Here is a 22,473-nt window from a genome sequence, read left to right on the forward strand (position 1 = left end):
GGAGACTTACCCATATGTTTCTAAGTTCCAAATGAAGTTTGATATTATACTGGTATGTGTCATCCATCCCGTTCTCCATACAGAATTCTCTATGAAATTTGGGGCATGTGTAACACTGAGTTACACACTGCAAGGTGGCTTCCGCATATATAGCTGTACATATACATAAAACTTACCTTTCTACATCATGTACAATCTGGCTCAGTTGAGCTATGAGTAGAACATTGAAACAATTTATGGATGTGCAGAGAAATAATACGCCACAATTGTAAGTAGGGGAAAAAATATACAAACCTAAAATAAGATCAAACTCTGTAGGGTTAAACTATTTTCTGAATATAAAACCAGCTATCCATTATTTAAAAACTCTTTAAATCTTGCATTCTCAATCAGTGAGAAGACACAAGGCACAAGTCTTTTCAAAGACTGAAAACTATTTTTTAGACTATTATAGTCTAATCCAAACTTCTGTTCTACTTTTTGGTGTTTTATTTTAATTTTGCTACTACTAATTTTGCTTAGTGGATTATTTTCATTCTTATAAGCCGATCTGAGAGGTTTTTTTTAAAACTACAAAACAATCCAGAGTGTTCTGCATGTCCTCTATTAATTTCTACATATCTCAAATACTGTTCATTGATAGCAGGAGCTGTCTCCTAGTCCTACTTTAGTCTTCCAAGTAAAATACAGAGAATTTATTTTGAAACTTTTCAGAAGTTCTTAATGGAAAGGTCAATAATAGCTGTAAGGTTTACTGTATTGAAAGACAGGTTGACCTTTTCTACCGTATTACTGCTGCAGGCTCAGCAAACTGTGTGGTGAGTTAAGTGTCCCCAGCAGGGCAGTGATGAAACCCAGCAAGCTTGATCAGTGTCTTCTTAATTCTGTTGCTATTTTGAACATTACCCAAATATAACTAGTGTTATTGGATAACTGAGAAATGGACTGAAGGAATTTAAAAAATGGACCTGTATATTACAAATCATAATAAGCAAGTTCTGCCAACAATCCTTGATAAATGGAGAGTATGAGAAAAGATTTCATAAAACAGTTGATTTCTGAAATTAAATGTCTTAGTGCAGTGATGGCAAACCTTTTAGAGACCGAGTGCCCAAAAAGCGCCCCTGCCGCCGCTCCGCCTCCAGCCCTGCCTGCTCCAGCCCCGCCCATCCCCTGCCCCGCCCACCCGCAGGGCTACGCACCGTCTCCATGGCCTGCCGCAGCAGATCGCCCAGGCAGCCCTGCAGCACCATGGAAGCCACACCCCGCAGCATCATCTGCACGCTATGGGGCACGAGGACAGAGTCTTGTTCCTGCTGCGTGGCTATATCCTTGGCTGCACTGCTCCGTGCAGGCCGCGCTCGGGGGTGACTCTTCTCCAGGGGGGCTGCTGGTGAGGAGGGAGCTGTGGGCGGAGGTGGGACTGGGGCAACAGCACGTGTGCCCACAGAGAGGGCTCCGAGTGCCGCCTCTGGCACGCGTGCCATAGGTTCACCACCACTGTCTTAGTGGCTTCTACTTTCCACAACTCCACGAACAGAACAATTTGGGGACTGGGACATCTGCCAATTTTAATTGCGATCAGTTTTCTAATTGCATGCCCTTGAGTTCATTGCAGTTTCTTTTCACATCAATTTATGAGTTAAAAATAAGAGATAGGGAATCTGTACAAATATTTACATGCATTGCCATGCCCAATTCTCTTGACATTTGTAGCTTAACGTGCTTCTTAGGGTTTGCTTTCCCTTTGAATTGTGAACCATACCTAAACTCTTTGAAAGGTTCAGATTTCAATAAATGTGAAAGAAAAGATTTGTTTCACTCCCAGATGTTTTCCACATTCTGGGCATAAATTCTCTTCATTGCAAAAGATGGGATGATTTGAATATATATAAATATGAATGCACATATCAGCCCAATTAGACATATCAGTAAGAAAACATAATATATTCTATTCTAGTATGATTTATAATATACATTTTCAAAATACAGGTATATCTGTATAAGGAAAAAGCATTTCATTAAAAATCTGTTCCAGCGTCTGCATCTGACGTTAGCTAAGAAATAAAAAATGCATTGGCTATAAATTTCTCAGTTTCTATTTTTTTTGTGATCATAAAAACTATTTATCATTTATCATGTTTCTGCCTCAGTTTGAATTTTCTTCAGACAAATTATTTGCATCTTTTTCTTCTAATGGATTTATTTTATACAATTTTGCCCAAAACTACATCTTTCTTACAAATAATTTTCTGTGGTTGTGCTGAGATATGGACTGGAAACAGTTTAAAAGTGATCATGTCATACCTCTTGGTAGGTCATTGAAAGAAGCTGTAACTTTTCCTGTGCTTTGAACAAACCTATAAAAACATGCCTAGAATGTGAGGACGACAGCATCAATTTAGAGAAGTGAAAACTGTAACAAGTGTGTTTTTAACTGTGTATTAGCTTGAAAGTGAAAAATTAGGATAGTTATATTCAACTGCTTAGCCACCCACTCCCAATTCTATTGCTAACTGAAGATAAGAATAGCATCAGTGTTATTTTGTCATTAATGGCAACTGTTGGTTTTTTTTTATTAAATCAGCTATTTAGTATGGCATCGCATTTAGCAACTTTCACTTGCAAATATCTGCAGTCAGGCAAGATAAGGGACAACTGAACATGGCCCCTGCACAAGCAATCGCACAGAATAAGCTTCCCTTCTTGTACTTTCCAGATGTGCTGGGATTGCAGCCCTCAGAATTCCTTGGCCAACATCTGTGTCATGGCCAAACACCACTTTGAGCCCATTCATCCAAACATGGATTCATGGGGAAGGGGGTGGTGCTTCCTGTGCAACAAAAGTGTTCCATGATGGAAACAGGAAAAAGAGCTCATACCCCTGATCTGTCCTTAATCATTTTGTTGGTTCAGTATCTAAAGAAGTCATAAAGGTAAATAGCAATAGCACCTAGATTTATATACCGCCCCATAGTGCTTTATAGCGGGGGTCCTCAACTCCTGGTCTGTGGACTGGCAGCAGTCTGCTGCATGCCAGAAACCAGTCCGCACAAATAAGCAACGCATCCATGGGATGCAGGCAGCACATGAAACCACGCCCCCTCCAGACTGCAGAAATGCCACAGAACTAGTCCCTGATGTTGGGGGCTGCTCCTTTAGAGCACTCTCTAGGCAGTTTACAATGTAGGCAGTGGTGGGATTCAGCTGGTTCGCACCATTTCGGTAGAACCGGTAGCTAAAATTTGCTGAGTTCGGAGAACTGGCTTAATGCACAGTGCTTCCGGAAGTCCAGTCTAGGCCTCAGAGGTCTGGAAGAGGCCTCCCAAGCCTAGAACGGTCTGCCGGAAGTGCGTGGATGCCACTTCCGGAAGTCCATTCTAGGTCTCAGTGGCCTGGAGGATGCCTCCCAGGCCTGCATCCAATAAGAGAACCGATTGTTCAGGTATTTGAATCCCACCACTGAATGTAGGCATTATTTGCATATTGTGCCCAACAATCTGGATCTTCATTTTACCGACCTGAGAAGGATAGAAAGCTGAGTCAAACTTGTGCCCCATCAGGACCGAACTCCTGGGTGTGGGCAGAGTAATCCTGCAATACTACATTCTAACCACTGCACCACTCTTAAATGAGTGATTGACCTTGGAGCAAAGTGCTTAGGGCTTTCTGACTGGAAGAGATCATCTTCTTGAGGCTTGTCAAGCAAGAGGAAGTCATGTTTGGCAGCAAAGTGGTCTTTGAAGCAGCTTCAGATTCTCAGTCTTATTGCTGAGCAGAAGAAAGTTCTATCTACCAAGTTATGTCATCTACAAATAGGGAACCAGACAGATATTTTAGCTCTGAGAGTCCTTATCTCTCTTTTTCAGCCTTCATTGCACAACTGGGGTCAGTTCTATCCAAACTCTGTTTGACTTCTCTGAAGTAATTAGATGAATGATATTTCAGGCTTAACCTGATATCTTGAGGCTGTGTCAAGAGGTAAATATGCATGAAATCCCTCTTCTTTCATTTCATCCTACTTGTTTTCCCTCTTCCCTGCCTTGTTAGCATTTACAAATGTTTCTATTGTTACCTTTCACCAGGCAATCATTAGGGAAGAAAAACTCTTTTATTTTTCAGCATTTCAATGAACGTAAACAAATGCCAGCTTTCACTAATTGCCAAATATTACTTGCTGTAGAGCTCTATAGTTTTGTTTTCCTTATGATTTTAGCTCAAGCAATCTCAGACAGCTTCTGCTCCATTGTAACTGTGAGAATGACAAATACTCCTGAGAGATTTTCTGTGGTAAGCAGTTGGCAAGTATTCCTTAGAAAAATCTGGGCTTTTAGTTACACATTAATGGTTTATTAATGGTGTTTATTTGGAACTGCCAATCACCCCGGGCTCCTGGAATTAAAAACTGAAGTGGAAAAAAAGGCCATATGTGTCTGTCAAACCTATGAATAGCCCAAATCCTGCAGACATTTCAGATGCATTCTTTGTTCAATTGTTCTTAATAAGAAGAGGAATTAAAAAACAACCCATCTAATCAACCCATTTAAAAACAAAACAAAAGAAAACTTTGAATTACCAAGCAGCAACATTAAGTTATGGTGTTTATTTCTCTATACATATATATTATTTTATTTTACTTCCCATTTCAAGGAGGAATCCTTAAAATGTTATAGAAAAAATGAACAATTTAAAATACAAAAGAAATAATAGTAATTCAATATGTAAAGTTATTCTGGCTTTTGAAACCAAAATAACTTTCTTTTTATGACCCTGTAATCCCTTAAATTGGAGTAGAGTTGGGGAGACTTAAAGGAGCTGAGCATTTACTGGCTGGACGCCCTTCCTGATGCCTCACAGAGTTCACAGCAAACCAAAATACGCCCAATCTATATACAAGCATCAGAGAGAGAAAAACAACTGGGATGGAAATAAAAACACCAGAACTGGAGTTCCCAGGTGTCAGCAGCAGGGATAACACCAGCAAATGAGAACCACAAATAAGTGTGGATGGCCTTGAGGGATGAGAAAAAGAGATGTTGCCTAGGAAGCAATCAGACAAGAGAGGGAGGAGCCCCCAGTGGCTTTACAATCAGAAAAAGAAATTTAGGAAGGACCCCAATGAATGCATAAAGCAGTTAAAAGTAGTAGTAGTAGTAGTAGTAGTAGTAGTAGTAAGATTTTGTTGTTACAGCCTTACAATAAAGTAGGATTAGTTCATCTAGACCAGAGGTGTCAAACTGCTGGCCCGTGGGCCGGATGCATTATCTGGAAGCCACGCTCACCCCATTGCCAGCAATAGCAAAACCGTCCCGATACGTTGCACGACGTCACGTGACATCGCGAGTTTGACATGTCTGATCTAGACACTGTTTCCTGTCTGATTTACCTGGGAGAGATGATAAAATATGTGAGCCTGCAGATACTGAGGCAATCACAGGGCTTCCTTTAAGGTTCTCTGCTCACTTGTTAAGGGAGAAGGTATTCCAACAGGTAGCATGATCTTAAGACAACCTTTAAGATAATCAGCACAGTTAAAAGGGAGAAGAAATATAGACACCTGCACTACTCCATCAGTATGAGTGGAAACATAACTCTTTAATCTCAAAGATAATTCAGGAGAATAATTTTATTTTTGCATATTGATGGGCAATGGCAATGGGAAGTATTTGTCTGAAATGATTTTTTTTCCCCATGGGATCAGGAGCCGTTGGATAAAGAATCCAATTTTACAAAGCACTTCATTTGCATCCCAAATGAATACCTGTACACTTTCCTTGCAAACTTAAAAATGATTTTTCCCCTTTTCATCGGGAATTAGAAAACTTTTGGCCACTCATCCCCATCATTGTCTGCTTCTTCATCCTTGTAACCGCCCCCCCAAGCTGCCCACTACCTTGTAACCGCCCCCCACTACCAGGCCTTCAGTCCTTCGGAACTGGGTCACGGAAGTGGCGGGCAAGTGTGCATGTGCATCCCCACTTGCACGAGAAATGGGCAAGAGTGGGCGTGCATGCTCCATTTGCATGATGGCGTGTGTGCCCACTGCTCATGCAGAACCATCCCCCCCACCCCACCCCAGCCAGTACACAAAGCCAGAAACATTTGGGGAACTCTGTGGTAAAGTGCTGGGAAGACTCATTTTAATTAGACTGTGGCTTGCTTTTACTTCTCACAGTAAAGGGATTACATAAAAATGGGACCACCAGCATATTCCACCAATCAAGAATTACTTATTTATTAATTTATATTTAATCTTTATATTCATCAAGTGCTTCAGGCAGATGACTTTGCTTCAGAATAATTTTTTTTAAATCTGAATTAAAAATGAGCCCTAAAATTAATCAACCATAAATCAATTAATGCATTAATAAATGTAATAAACAAAAAAATAATTAAATGTAGTTAATTCCCAGTCCTCCATGAGATCATCCATACAACCATTCTCTACTCTGGACAATAACCCAGGAAGATCAAAGTTGGAGATTGGCCAATAACAGCAGAAAATAGCCACTGGAATATGTGCACCCATTCCTTGTTTAGTGACTACCTCCTTTACCAACCACTCATCAATATGACAGTAATAAAAAATCATTTCCCAACCAATGCATGCATTTACAACCAATATCTTTGTATGTTAGCATGCAAGAGTGAGAGTAATGCTGGCACAACTGTATGGTTTAGTGATAACTTTAGTTAGTGATCATTCACAAATGCAATCATTAACAAAAATTAATTTTCCAGCCAAGGCGGCATTTCTAACCAAATTTTGTGCATTTAATAACAATGCCCACCAGAGTGAGAATAATGCTGGCATAGCTGTAGAAGAGGACTTTAAATAAGATAGTAATAACCAACAATCAAATTTAGTTTTGAATTGTGATTTGCTATTTGGGAGCAATTTCCTTTGAAATCATTAAAACTTTACAGCCGAAATATTTTACATTCCTTGAAAAATTGACTTTTTATTCATCAGTTTGGCTTATTGGCTTGTTGCCTCATCAGAAAGGGGGAATATAAAATTTTGAAAGAGACCTGCTAATGGCCCAGACAATGGTATTTTAAAAATTTCAGCATCTTTCCAGATATAATTAATAGCAGTAAAGTTGATGCGACATACAATTAAAACAAAATAAAGTCTAGTTAAATCTATTTAAAGTTTGCTGCATTAAATTCATTAGAAACCTTTGTAACTCATCAATTGCATTAAAAAGATCCTTCAACTACAAAATAGGAATAATCTTATATATAATCAGATTCCTTGTGTTTGTGTAGCCTTGTTTCCCTAACTGATGGTGTCTTTTTATGATTCAAGCAAAGATTTTCTACCTCATCCTTTCATAATTTAGTGTGCCAGGAATTTTTGTATTGTTTTCTGAAAATATTGGGATATGTGGGGTAGGGTTTCAGAATGTTTTTTCTCCTGTTTCAAAGGAATCTGATCTTTTTTCATTCTATAGAGAATTTCTGAAGCAATTGCCAGAAACTGCCACGAGAAGGCTTTTTAAGTATAAAGTAACATGTTCTTGCAATAGATAAAACAATCATGTAGATTTATTTGAAAGAGAAATCCAAACCAGTACTACTAAATTATTTGATAATGTGATTTATATTACAATCTGGAAGTCTAGGAAGTCTAGTAGAGATGGCTTTTGAAAGAAAATTATAAGGAAAAAAAAATAACCTCCTTTCCTATTCAGAAAAAACCCTGTTCCTATTCATGCAGAATAGCCTAAGAAATATTGACTAGTATCATCCAGCCTGCAGTTTTTGGCTGAGAATTTGTCCATTTATTAATGTATTATATATATAATGTATTATATATCCCACTTTCCAGCTAGTTGATTAGCACACTACTATCTACTGTACATCAGTAAAGTAATGCATGCATCTACCTGCCCATATTCTGATAATCATATGTATGATTTATCAGGATTCTTCCTCTGCTGTCTTTGTCATAATATGTGGGAATGGCCTTGGGAGACAGGAGGAAAAAACTACAGATTGGAAATGGTCAGATAAGAGACAGGAGAACCCGCAGAAGGAATGTGACTGTGGCAAAGAACTCAGAAATGTCTTGGATTGTAATGGTCGAGGGGGAAAGATGTACAGGTAGTCCTCAACTTACAACAGTTCATTTAGTGACCGTTTGAAAATTACAACATCACTGAAAAAAAATATTTATGACCATTTTTCACACTTACAACCATTACAGTGTCCCTATGGTCACTTGATCAAAATTCAAATGCTTGGCAACTGACTCATATTTATGACGGTTGCAGTGTCCCGGGGTCATGTGATCACCTTTTGCAACCTTCTGACAAGTAAAGTCAATGGAGAATCCAGATTCATTTAACAACTGTGTTACTAATTTAACAATTGCAGCAATTTCTTTAACAACTGTGGCAAGAAAGCTTGTAAAATGGGGCAAATTCACTTAACAAATGTTTCACTTCACAACAGAAATTTTGGGCTCAATTGTAATTTTAAATCAATACTTTCAGACTTGCAAGATTCTGTGAATATGATCAATAAAGCTAAAGCTACTATTCTTGGGTGTTCTTCTCTGGACTATCTCGCAAGGCTGACAATCTTTAATGATGGAATAGAGGCAGATAAGACATATATATTGGGCAGAGACATCTGCATAATCAGAGTCTTTTGAGAAAAAGTGTACTGTTGCAATACAAGTGACATATGTGTGTTCATATGTGTTTGTGATCATAGGATAGACATACAAAAGAGGTGGACCTTTCAACACTGCTTTTTTTTAATCTGCCATTTTATTCCACATGGAACAAAATCTTAACTTTGAAAAAAGAAACTTTTAAAAAATATTTTTAAAGCCACCAACTCAGGTGGCGTGACATATGTACCAAAACTAAAATTTCTACCATCCTTTGTCTACTTATTGAAAGAATTTTAGAAAGGAAAATTGACAATACACTATCCTATTTTCTAAAAAAGTAGTTTAGGAGGAAGGAAAAGAAAATTAAGACAAGGAAAAGAAATGAGCAAAAAGCACCTTTCCTCCAAGTAAATATCTCCACTGTTTGGGGAACAATTGGTTCATCCTCACACCCCTTTTATAATTGTTATTATGCACACAACAGCATGAAATCACAGCTGCCAGTTCTTTAGCTGGTATCGGCCTTCATACACCTTGAGTTCTTCCCAAGAATTTAGGACACTGTAAATTATCAGCACAGTACTGTATATATGTGGAGCCAAGCAGGGTTGCCTTTCACAATTGACAGATGCCCAAGCTTTTTGGAGGACTCATTTCAGAATGCAGAGGCCCTTTTGAGGCCCTGGGATGTTGCTATCCCTTGCAGTGGCTGAAGCTAGTCTCATTTTAAAGCCAATTGTGTCTACAGCCTCCATTTTGTCCAGCCACTCTCCTTCACTGAATTCTGTGGCATTCTCTTCCTTTCTCCAGCAGTGCCTAATGTCAGGCCCAAAGAACCAAAAACAAGACATGGAGTTATCTCTACTGGTAGTGGGGTTTTTTTTTATTGTTGAGCTACAGAATCTTGCCAGACTAAGGCAATTATCTGTATAACTATAGCTATACTCTGTGAATTGCTAGGGAGGGTCAGTCTTTGCCAGTGGTGGGATTCAACTATGTGAACAACTGGTTCTCTGTGTGGATGCCACTTCTGGAAGTCCATTCTGGGCCTGGGCAACAAAAAATTAACTACCGGTTCTGCCAAACTGGTGCGAACTGGCTGAATCCCACCACTGGTCTTTGCCCTCTTCCAGCCTTCCAGACATTTCAAGCTCCACTGCCTCTTTGCCTCTTAGGAAAGGGGCAAAGCTCCCTTCTGCAGCTCCACATTACATTCCAGCACACTGCCAGCCTAAAAAAATTGTTATATTTCTTCCACCAGGTTTGTTGTCTCCTCTCTTTCCATTGTCACTTGTCTTTTTTTTTTTAAAAAAAAAAGTATTTTTTTTAATTACTTTATAAGAATGTCATTTACTGAGAAGCATCTAGCCAGTTAAGCCAAACTTGCCACATTTTTCTGATATAAGAATAATCTGAGCAAAAATATAAGTACAAAAAGTCCACCAATAAAGAACTCGCTCAATTTAAGATAAATAAGTAGTCCTATTGGGCATCCCCTTGGAAATAGACCCTCTTCTTGACACTTGGTATAGAAAGGGGTTTTACGTCTCTTTTGTTTCAAATGAAATGAACTATTACAGAGAGAGTGTGTAGACAGAAGGATGATAGCCTTGATGGAGATATGGAAGATCTGTTATTAGGGTAATGAGGGGTAAAAAATATTCTAAGTGTGCAATAGACAGCTAATATTCATAAGTAGCTCAGATAAATGTCTCCCTAATTCACAGAGGAGGCACAGCACAATCAGACTTGCAAGATTCTGTTATTATAGACAATCTCATTAAAATTAACTTTAGCTTTTCTGTGGAGTTGATTTCTTGGTCTAGTCTATCTAATGGGCCTAACATCAATATTGAAAAGTTTCTTATTATGTTTTAAGAAAAGCTGAAGATCTCACCTTTGTTACAGAAAATGGCCTTAGATCCTCAGGGCACACCACGAAATACCTTATTGCAGTGTTGTTGCAACATCGACAACAAATGGATGTACAAATAACCAACTCACAAAATGTCATAATGCAAGTAACACAGCAGATGGGACAGAAGTTGTTCCTTGTCACTCTAATAATAAATCTTGCATAATCCTGCCAAGGTCATCTCCTTTAAATGCTAGTAATAAAGAGACATTGTATACTGTATGTGTATGAAGAAAGGGTGGATAAAATTTGTGAAACCATTCTGCAAGCATTAGTTCGGTTTCAGGCAATGTTTCCAGCTCCACATGACTGTATCCCCCCTTTTCATGCTAGTGATTTGAAAATAATCCTCCTTTCACACATAGAAAGGCTAACTGCAGTTTGAGACTGTTGGGCTACCAGTTAGGTCCATGTTTCTACAGTAGCTTGTGCAGAGAAGGGAGGAAAGAGTGGAGATCTGAATTGGTGCATCTATTTCAGTCCCACTGCTAATGTTGAAAGCATGAGGAAGAATTCTATTGCTAAATAGAAGTAGTTGCAAAAAGATGGAATGAAGGCAGGATGAAAGCACTGTGGCTGGAAGGAGTTTTTTCCCCCTCTTTTACTCTCTTAGTAATTTTCACGGAGTAAGCCAATGCTCACAAAACATTTACTGTAGTGATATTCATTTATGGAATAAATAGCCCCTGTGCTGCAGCCAAGTGAGTCAACTCAACATTTCAGTCAGTCTGACATCTTCCAGAATCCTTAATCATTAATCCCTAATGAGAAATCAATCCAGTTATCCAGTGGAAAGTTTGCATCAGTTTTTACTTCTGTCCAGTCGTGTTTTCTCTTCAACACAAAATCTTTCTTCCGATTCTATGATTTAATCACTGGGAAAGACTTAATTTTCAGGGAGCAGGAAGTGTCCAGGACAGCAGCAGCACTAGTTAAATATTCTCAGCTGAAAGTGAAATATATCAAGCAGTTCCAGAGCTTTAATTGTGATTACACTTTATTGCTGCTTAGACGATTAAGTGCTTAAATTAGCAGGTAACAGGATCTATATTCTTAACGGCAAGGAACAGCTAATCATGCCTTCGCTAAATATTTCAGCCCAGTTCCAACAATCTCGTGGAGGAAAGTTAATGGCCCCAATCCGAGCAAAGCCCGCCTGCGGAAGTCCCAAGCAGTGCTTGAAATCCCGAATGTGCAGCTGGAAGATGCAGGGACATATGAATGCAAAGCTGAAAACTCCCGGGGAAGGAATGTCTTCCGAGGACAGTTGCAAGTATACAGTAAGTTTTATAGTTAATCTCTTGCACATAGCAGCATCACTCTCTTACCAAGTGTTAACTCACCTGAATGCTTCATTGTGAACATTCAGACACGCACCTCTGACATTTGGTGGAATCTGTTTTCACTTCGGATGCATTTCAGCCAGAAATAGTTTTACAAATGAAGGCAAATATACATGTCCCAGGATAATAGCAATATCAATAGCATTTAGACCAGCGGTTCTCAACCTATGGGTCGCGACCCCATTTGGGGTCGATTGACCATTTCACGGGGGTCGCCAAGCAAGGCTGTCCGCCATTTTTTCCCCTTTTCCGGCGGGTGCCTTACCTCCCTTGAGCTGGGCCAGCTGGTGGTCAGCCTGCTCCGTCTCTGCCGCTTGCCAGCTACGCCTCGGCCGGCGCAGGGGGCAGAACCACGCATGCACAGCACTCCCGGGCAGGGAAAGTCCTCGACTTACGACCGGTTGGGTAGTCCTCGACCTACGACCGGTTTAGTCCTCGACTTACGACCGGTTTAGTCCTCGACTTACGACCGGTTGGGGGTCGCGGCATTAAAAAGGTTGAGAACCACTGATTTAGACTTACACAGTATACTGCTTTATAATGCTTTACAGCCCTCTCTAAGTGATTTACAAAATCAGCATATTGCCCCCCCAACAATCTGGGTCCTCATTTTACTAACCTCGAAAGGATGGAAGGCTGAGTGAACTTTGAGCTTCTCAGAATCAAACTTCTGGAGTGAGCAGTGAGTTAGCCTGCAGTACTGCATTCTAACCACTGTGACACCCCATGCTGCAAGATCCAATCTGGTGCCTTCCTATTGGTTGATTAGTGTTGATGGCCGGCGATTGGCTGTTGTTTTCTTGTGCTGCCCCTTGTCAGTCAAGAGGAGTGCTGATTTACCACCAACTTTTCAGGTACTTGGGAGCCGAGGGCTTGGCAGCACAAAGAAACAACAGCCAATCACTGGCCATCGACATCAATCAACCAATAGAAAGGCACCACATAAATATGACTCATAGAATAACCTAAAGCATATATTCCAATAGAAAGAAACTCCCTGAGGATGGGCTCCAGCACAAGTCCCAAAGCTTGGAAGAGTAAATCTCTTTCCTGGTGACCAACCCAGATTAGATCTTGCAGAAATAGTTTTCCCGAAAAGCATATCATTTTTAATGAGATTAATAGTCTCATCCTAAGCCCCAAGAGATGCTTCCTGAGCACTGTCTTCTGCTGCTGCCTCTTTTTCAAAATGAAATTTTCTTTTTACCTGGAGAGAAGGTGTAGCAGGTGATAGAGGGCTGAACTAGAACATTAAAGAGCCAAGTCTGGCTACTCACTTTAATGAATCAATATTCATTTCTACTCTTTCAGCAGAAGCACACATTTATTATTGATCTGGCTTACACCCCCTTGTTGTGTGCAGACAAGCCTCAAGTTAATTAACAGAAATGTAAAACATGATGCTAAAGATTAAACATATAAAAGGTATATTATTAAAAGCATAATGAAATGCTAAATGCTGGACAAGAGTGAAGGAAAAAATATGCTAATAAAGATCAAAACGAGCCTTCCTATACATCTGAATGATCAAAAGAGTCCATAATAGAAAATATGGTTATGTTATAGTTTAGATAGATAGATAGATAGGTAGGTAGGTAGGTAGGTAGGTAGGTAGATGATAGATAGATAGATAGATAGATAGATAGATAGATAGATAGATAGATAGATAGATAGATAGATAGATAGATAGATAGATAGATAGATAGATAGATAGATATTCATTCATTTGTTCATTCTTTTAATGCATGGCATACAATGTCAGGGTATTCTACACATGCTAGACACATTGCAGTCCTGTCAGCCTTAATTACTAATTCATTGTATCCGGCACTTGCATCCCTATCCTTGGTGAAACACAGAGGGCGAACTAGCTGACACCAGCTGACTAGCAGCATTCAGGTTGCTGGCTCTTATGGGCTCCTCTGCCAGTCTCTCCTCTTATTGCATTGTCATACATGTCAGGTCTAGGGCTGGCTTCTGCTCGCCACAGACATGTGAGCGCAGCTAGATTTTTCCCACCGAAGTGGTACCCATTTATCTGCTTGCGATCCTGCATGCTTTTGAATGCTGGATCAGCAGGAGCTAGGGAAAGAGAGAGGGGAGCTCATTCCATCTCATAGAACTGGACTCGAACTATCAGAGTGCAGCCCATTTCTGGCCAGCAGTTCCAGCATCATTAAGTTGCTGTGCACCACGTCCCTGACAGATAGATAGATAGATAGATAGATAGATAGATAGATAGATAGATAGATAGATAGATAGATAGATAGATAGATAGATAGATAGATAGATAGATAGATAGGAAGGAAGGAAGGAAGGAAGGAAGGAAGGAAGAAGAAAGAAAGAAAGAAAGAAAGAAAGAAAGAAAGAAAGAAAGAAAGAAAGAAAGAAAGAAAGAAAGAAAGAAAGAAAGAAAGAAAGAAAGAAAGAAAGAGAAACATTTATATGAATATCATTCAGATCAGGTGATTCTGGGCAGTACACAAAGGAAAAGGAAAAGAAAACCATAATCAAGCAATACAATATATCACATTAAAACTTACTAAAATAATAGAATGGTAGCTCACCCACTGGGGACTCTATTCCCTGCTTTAAAAAATAGCTTCCCTACTTTGAACTGAGCCTGGTAACTAGTGCAGACATTTTAGTCAACATATGATCTTTGTATCCTGTATCAATTAGCAACCTTGGGAGAGTGGAGGGCTTCAAGTCAGTAATCAATAAAACTACGGGGCTGACTCCTGTGATTATGCATATGAGTCCCTGCAGTTTTCTTGCCAAAAGTGGCTTGCTGTTGCTTCTTTCTAGAGTTGAAAGTGACTGGCCCAAGGTCACCCAAATGATTTTTTGCCTAAAGCAGAACTAAAGTCCGTAGCCTCTTGGTTTCTGGCTGGTGCCTTATCAACCACATCAAACTAGCTTTTATTCTGCATTTTGTCTTTGTTACACTTTTTCAAGAATAGATCACATAGAATGTGTGGCAGTAGCCAGGATGGGGTACAACCATAGTATAGATTGTTGTCAACAAATCTACATTTAGAAAGGGTTGAAAATGGTGCACTAGGCATAACTATGCAAAGATATTCTGTACCATAGCCTCGACCAGTCTGTTCAGTGATAATTGAGGATCAAGAAACATTCTCAATGTATAGTCTTGCCTCCTCTTAAAAAACAGGCTGAACCTCAGTTCCCAGGTCCAATTCCATCTTGTCCATCTTGTCACAATTTAATTTTAGTTTGTTCACACACACCCTCTCAAATTTAGACAATATTCAAATATACTGGTTGCCCCCTCGGTGTTGGATGATGAGAAGTAATAGAGCTGTGTTTCATGACCATGTAATAGTTCCTCTTCCAAAGCTCCAGATGAATTCCCTCAGTGGTTTAATAGAAATGTTCCAGCTTTATGCACCCATGTCATCCCTCATTTACATTTCATTTTATCAGTCTGATAAAAGAAGACCTAATATTATATTAGGGACATATGGATTACTATAAATCTGATCAGTTTTACTTTTTTCACTAGAAGGGTTGCATTTTGCTCTGTCAGGTTATTTTTAATCATATTTTTAAAAGATCTGTAAAAAGAATTAGTATCATGTTCCATGTGCAATGTTCTCTCAGTAATTTATTTATTTAATCAATTTATTAGCCACATCAATCATCAAATTTAGACAGCATACAAAGATTTTAAACATTAAAATAGATATAAGCAGAAACAACAATATACATATGTTTATGAAAAACACAAACCTCCCACTTCAGGGAAACAATATACAATACACATCAATAACAGAATAACAGAGTTGGAAGGGACCTTGGAGGTCTTCTAGTCCAACCCCTGCTCAGGCAGGAAACCCTATACCATTTCAGACAAATGTTTGTCCAATTGCTTCTTAAAAACCTCCAGTGTTGGAGCACCCACAACTTTTGGAGGCAAGTCATTCCACTAAATAATTGTTCTGTCAGGACATTTTTGGTTGGTTCCCATTTCCATCCATTGCTTCTTGTCCTGCCTTCAGGTGCTTTGGAATCACAAATCAGGACCTGTTGAAAAAGCCAGATCTTCATGTCCTTATGGAATCTTAATAGAGTCAGAATCAGTGCTTTTTTTCTTTAAAAAAAAAAAAAAAAGGTGCCAGAACTCACACACGTCATACAACCCGCCTTGCCTACCCTACAAGGTTCCATCCAAAAAAGGTGCCGGAACTCCGTTCTGGGCGTTCTATGAGAAAAAAAGCCCTGGTCATAACTATGCAGATTGCAGAGGATGTCAGGGATGCAGACAAAGAAGCTATGTGTTTGATGTCCCCCAAGATGATGTTGTTTCACTGATAGGATTCATAACATGCCAACCCTAATAGATTTTACAGGTTTGGGTAGGAACTATTAGAGAAAGGCAGTTCCATAGATATCCAGACCTCAATCCTTGAAGTGCTTTATAGGTGTCAAACAGTCCCTTGAATTTCATTTAACAATCCAATAGTATACCTTGCAAAGTGCTGGTGTCAAATGGGCAGGGCAAAATAAGATATGCCCCTATGTACTCATTTGATTCTGGATTAGTTGAAGCTTCTAGAGAGTTTTAAAGACAACCCCATATAGTGCACATTTCTGTAGTGCAAATGAGATTAATATATGAAACGCTTCTCTCAATCCAGAAGTGGGCACCCATTCTCAGATGTCTTAGAAGGATACAGTGGCTTGAAATCAAAGCCACCAAGGAATGCAGTAGGAATAGGAAAGTCATACTACCCTTGTTCTGATCCCATCAGAGGTCACAAAAAGCACAATCAGTGATACTGATAAAGGAGAATATTTGTAATTCAGGATTGAAATGAGGTATCCTTGGTGCTCATTCTTGCAGACATTTCATGAAATGCCTGTAGGAAAACAGTCAAGCTCAGAGAGCACCAAGAACCCCCCACACACATACAAACAATGATGTTATCAAATTAGTGAAATGAAAAAAAAAATCCAGATAAACTAACTCCTTCTGGAGTTTCAGTTGAAATGTTATTTAGCATTGCTGGGTTCAGAAATGGCTTTTTGAGGGGGGACTGTACTGCTATCTCTTTCAAAGTAAGGAGGACTGCTCCCTCATTCAAGAATGAAACCAAGAGCAGGCCACCCTGAGCTAGCTAGAGGGGCAAGGGTATAGAAACACTTATAGAAAACCCCTATCTGCTTCCTGGAGACTCATTGGAAAACTCTTAGATTATTGGTCAAGAGTCCACTGCCCAGCTAGAATCCAACTCTGAATGGATCCGAGTAGTTTTCTCTATCACATGCCTAGAATATTCTTCCCAGAAGTCCTTCAGCAAGCATATTTTCCTAATGTATGGGTTTATTAGTATCAAATCCCTGAGAAATCATGATCTTGAATAGAAATATTCATTTTTTATACTTTCTGCATACAATTTTGAGAAACACAGTGTTTTTTCAGGTAGGATCCTCATAAATCAATTTTTGGAAACAGATTTTCAGCTTGAGAAAAATAGAAGTAACACCCTTCATGAAGTGTTATCAAGTTTGCCTCAGAAAAATTGAGGTTTTATTGATCTCAAAAAATATATTGTGACTCTTCTGTAGCGCTTGGTAGCTCTATTGACCAATGCTTTGAGCTTTCCTTCCTTCCTTCCTTCCTTCCTTCCTTCCTTCCTTCCTTCCTTCCTTCCTTCCTTCCAACCATCTCCTTTTCTTTGCTCCCCGCTCTCTCCTCCTTTCCATCTCTCCTTCCTTTCCATGCAGCTGTATCCTCTTCTTTTTGATTTTCAGATAAAGCTTAGTTAACAGCCTGCTATGGGCATTATAGTTTCTTCATACCTTAGGGTCACTGGTTTGTAAATAAACAACCACCCCTTTACCCTTTGGATAGCTTCAAACTGGGTTTGTGGATTACAGCTGGCACTGGGAGAAATTCTCTGATTTGCATTCGCTACTAGCTCTTCCATCTTCCTCAGTCATGCTCAGTTTGTCAGCTGGATTTGATCCAGCTCACTGGAGATGCTCTTGGCAATGTCTGGAACGCACAGAGGCAGCCCTGTCTGCTTTTATGTAATCACAGGTTAATTTGATTCCCCATCATATCTAATGCAAAAAACCAGATGTATTGGGATTGCTTGATGCAGCTGATAATTTGGAATGATCATTGCATCTGTCTCACCCACTTGGCATGACATACCTCCCTACTAATAATAAAAATGACTTCCTGTTGGATGTTGCTAGGCCTGCAACAGTGATTTGTCTCCCTTCCCCTCCCTTATCCAGACTCTGCTCAGTTGTGGCCCAATTAGTGACTTTTAAATAATCTAACTGAATGTCTGAATGCCTATTTTGGTCACAATATTAAAAAGAAGTTGAGACACTGGAATGAATGCAGAGAAGGGCAATTAGGATGATTAGGGGGCTGGAGGCTAAAACTTAGGAAGAACAGTTGCAGGAATTGGGTATATCTAGTCTAGTAAAAAGAAGGTTTGGAAGGGGGGCCTGATAGCAGTATTCCAGTATTTGAGAGGCTGCCACAAAGATGAGGTGGGTCAACCTATTTTTTTAAAGCACAAGAAGGCAAGACAAAAAACAATGGATGAAAATTAATCAAGGAAAGAAGCAACCTAGAACTAAGGAGAAATTTGGATTGACACTCTTACTAATTGGTCACCTTGCCGAACAGAAGTCTTTAACACTTACGAGGTTGTGACCTTCAAAAATTCTTCTCCAACCTGTTAGTAAACAGACTTTACCATATCTCGTCCGTACAGTTTGAACGCTACAGTACACTGCAGCGTACTGCATAGCACTGAAAAAGGGGTAACGGCCGTTATCCCACCCGTAGGTCAGTATGATGCATCTGGCCCGCAGGCCAGCAGTTTGACATGCCTGGTATAGAGTCTCCTGCTCAAGCAACGGGGTTGGACTAGTAGATTTCCAAGGCCCCTTCCATCTGTGTTATTCTATGTTATTCTAAGCCTGAATATTTCAGATGAATGTTTCCAGAAAATATATGGCCCTTAAAAACAGAAGAAAAATTTGTTTCTTTTTTCAACCTTATTGCCATAAGTTTCCTTATTCTTGCCTCCAGCCTATGAGTCAGATAGGTTCAAACCATCCTTAGCTGTTCTGATGTTAAAGTAGATCTTTTCTTTGATTCCAACATCAACTAAGGGCAGTCTCAATGTGTATAACATCTATTAAGCTTTGCCACCCAGTACTTTTGAGGAAGTTAAGGGATTTGGAATAGAGATAATAATGGGAGAATAAGGGTCAGAACTGGGGAACACAAATTTCATGCTGGTAAATTTTCTGCTGATTTAGCAATGATTGAGAATTCCTTTAACTGGGCAGGGCATAGGCCCTAAGTTGAGTTCATGCCAGACTTCTGGATGGTTATCAGCTTAAGTGTGCAGATTAAGTTCTAAATTATCCATATCTGCATGAATGACATGGCTACTGTATTAACAATAAAAAGCAAAGAGAAAACATATTGGAATTATCTAATCTATTAATCAAAACCGGAATCATATGGGTGACATATCTTGATAAAATGCTTGAGAAGAACATGACTCAGGATCCTAAACTCTTCTAATCCTCAAGGGCTAATCTGATCTCCCCATAGGGCTCCTCAAAATCCATACTCCAAGACCATTAATGATCCAAAAACAATTGCCACTACAAAACTCTTTCAAGATGGTACCCTTGAATTATTTAAAACAGTATTTTAGTAAACCTGTGCCAAGAAAACAGTCCAGGCTGAATGTTTTGTTAGGACTAGCTTAATTTCTCAAATAGATTTAATTAAAGTGAATAATTGACTAGTATGGTTAGTCTTATTAAGTTTTGCTTTGTCTTAAATTGTGAATGTGTTTTTTCCAGACAGAATCTTTGCTTGAGTAGCCTTTCATATAACAAGAAAATTGTTCAGTGCTTCCAATTTACTATACTTATATTAACAATTTCTCTATTGTATATTTTTTTGTTTTGATAATATTTGACTATTATTATTATTGTTGAGCATAACAAATTATTTATAATATTCATTTGATTTTTTCACCCCAATTATTTGAATTACATTTTTAAATCTGATTTTTCGGTAGGATTTAGCCATATCACACTATGTCTCTTGTTCATTAACTTGAATGTCTTCAGGTCAAGCAGAAAGTGGAACATCTAATGCTTTCCACTAATCCTCTCACCATCTAACTGGGAAGCTCTTTCAGATGGCCCCATTTCTTCTCCTTGAACACATAGTCCTTTCTTTCTTTCTTTCTTTCTTTCTTTCTTTCTTTCTTTCTTTCTTTCTTTCTTTCTTTCTTTCTTTCTTTCTTTCTTACTTTCTCTCTTCTCTTTTCCCTTTTTAGCTTCTTCTCAACTGGCCAATCTATTTTAAGAATGATTTATATGGAATCCAACCCATTTTTGCACTTTTCATTACTGTTACATTTTTCATCAGATTTAATTAAAAGTTCCAGGTTTCATGTACTTATGCCAAAGGCAACAATAATTAGGAAGGTAAATAATTATATTCATTTTCTCTCTCCTAAGTTTTAAGACTTTAAATGCCTAGAACCAGTGCGTTTTTTGTAAGAAAAAAGATGCCAGAACTCACATCTTGTTAATCTTTTATTTACCTTTTGCATGTACTCAATCACTGTACACACATCCACACACGTCAGTTGTGTAACGAAACATAACGGTCGTTGCCCACAGTAAGCACTCAGCGCATGACCACAACTGGTTAGTGTTCGGCTCGTCACGGGGTTCAGTTCGTCGGCCTGCTTCATGCGTACGTAGTCTGAGTTGTGTGTTCGTCGGGCGTACGTGAAAAATTTACTAAAACGGCGACTGGACGATGCGAGCTGTCCCGCTAAGTTCAGGTACACCTGGTTTGTAGTTTAAAAGTTTTCAATGAAAATTTTGAAACTTTTAGACTCAAAAAAAAGGTGCCAGAACTCTGTTCCATGAGTTCTATGACAAAAAAAAGCACTGCCTAGAACTAAGGCATCATGCAGCCCATCTTGCTCTGTTAGCACACACATACCCAATCTTTCTCTTTCATTTTCTTTGTGACTCATAAAAAATAGTTGAATGGTGGCTATTATAATGTACATATGTAACTTAAGGATGAGATTTTGCCTTCTACTTTCAGGCATTTTAATTGATGTAATCAGAGGTTGATCTTTGGTAGCAGAAAAAAAGTGGTGTGTCTTATGACAACTGAATCATCTGCTACTATATTAGATTCATAACAGAATAACAGACTTGGAAGAGACATTGGAGGTCTTCTAGTCCAACCCCCTGTTCAAGCAGGAAACCCTTTACCATTTCAGACAGGTGGTTTTCCAAACTCTTCTTAAAAACTTCCACTGTTGGAGCATTCACAACCCCTGGAGGCAGGTTGTTCCACTGATTAATTGTTCTTTAAAAAAAAATTCTTAGTTCTAGGTTGGTTCACTCCTTGATTAGTTTCATCCATTGTTTCTTGTCCTGACTTCTGATGCTTTGGAAAATAGGTTAACCCCTTCTTCTTTGTGGCAGTTCCTTAGATATTGGAACACTGCTATCATATCACTCCTTGTTCTTCTTTTGGTTAAACTAGACAAACCCAATTCATGATGGATTTTTGAAGCAAGGTTTTGAAACTGATCGATATGTTCTCAAAAACTACTCAATCTTTGCTGGGCAAACCAGTGCAAACCAGTTCATATAAACATCCCATAGTTCAACAAGCATTATTCCCATATAGGTGAGGCTATTATATTAGTTATGCCAGCTGCTCAGAATAAGAATGCTTTTCTTGAAGTTATTTAAACTCTAATTGAAACTGGCCAAATACCAAATAGCTTATGTGATTCATTTTTAAAGTCAGTTCAGTGTAATAACAGTTATTAAAGTACTCCAGTGATCTCATTCGATCCAAAACAGGTCCTTTGCTGTGTTGGTTCTCAATTACCAACTTAAATTGCCAAATACCTTATTTGGCACTCCATGATATTCAGGCCTCTGAACCTGTTAGACTTCAATGTCACATAAAAGAGATTTAAACACTCTTCAGCAATTTGGATTAATGAGTTAAGCCTTATTAATTTGAAAAAAGTTTTTTTTTCTTGGCAGCTAGTATCAATAACATACATTTATCTTGTAGCTTGCACCATCAGCTGTCAATGCTAAAGCCTTATGAGATAAATAGGGTTTGGAGTTAGCCTTATAGTTGGAGATTTCCACAGAACATAAAATTAAGACTCTGAAATTTTGCTGAAGTAAATGATTTGTAAATGAGGGAGAATCCAGAGATTCAATTGTACAACTAGATTGGTTTGATCATTCTACAGTAAATCATTATTTAGTGATGCAGTAATGAGCCAAGACATTTCCAGACTCATATGCTTTGTATCTTTCTTCAGTTATGTACTGTATGCAATACTGAAAAGTTCTTCTTTCCATTGTGGATAAATTACTGCTCCACTGAGAACATATTATTAGATTATTATGATGATGATTTGTCACATAGTCAGGTGTCCAGACTGGAGTTGACATTTTTGTCTACCTATTGAGGCCTTTCCAATAATCTGGAATAAGCAGATGTATGTGTT

At 38.9% G+C, this 22,473-nt stretch overlaps 1 protein-coding gene across 1 annotated transcript in view; it reads left to right on the forward strand.

Annotated features, from left to right (window-relative positions):
- The window catches only part of CNTN5 (contactin 5), a 237,301-nt gene that overhangs the window by 104,360 nt on the left and 110,468 nt on the right, over positions 1 to 22,473 (forward strand). The window contains exon 9 of the mRNA XM_029285383.1: positions 11,640 to 11,821. Within this exon, the coding sequence (XP_029141216.1) occupies positions 11,640 to 11,821 (182 nt within the window). The remainder of the gene's footprint in view (positions 1 to 11,639; positions 11,822 to 22,473) is intronic.

Source organism: Protobothrops mucrosquamatus, unplaced genomic scaffold, assembly GCF_001527695.2.
Source record: "Protobothrops mucrosquamatus isolate PMUCROS unplaced genomic scaffold, P.Mucros_1.0 scaffold1591, whole genome shotgun sequence".
Classification (NCBI taxonomy): domain Eukaryota; kingdom Metazoa; phylum Chordata; class Lepidosauria; order Squamata; family Viperidae; genus Protobothrops; species Protobothrops mucrosquamatus.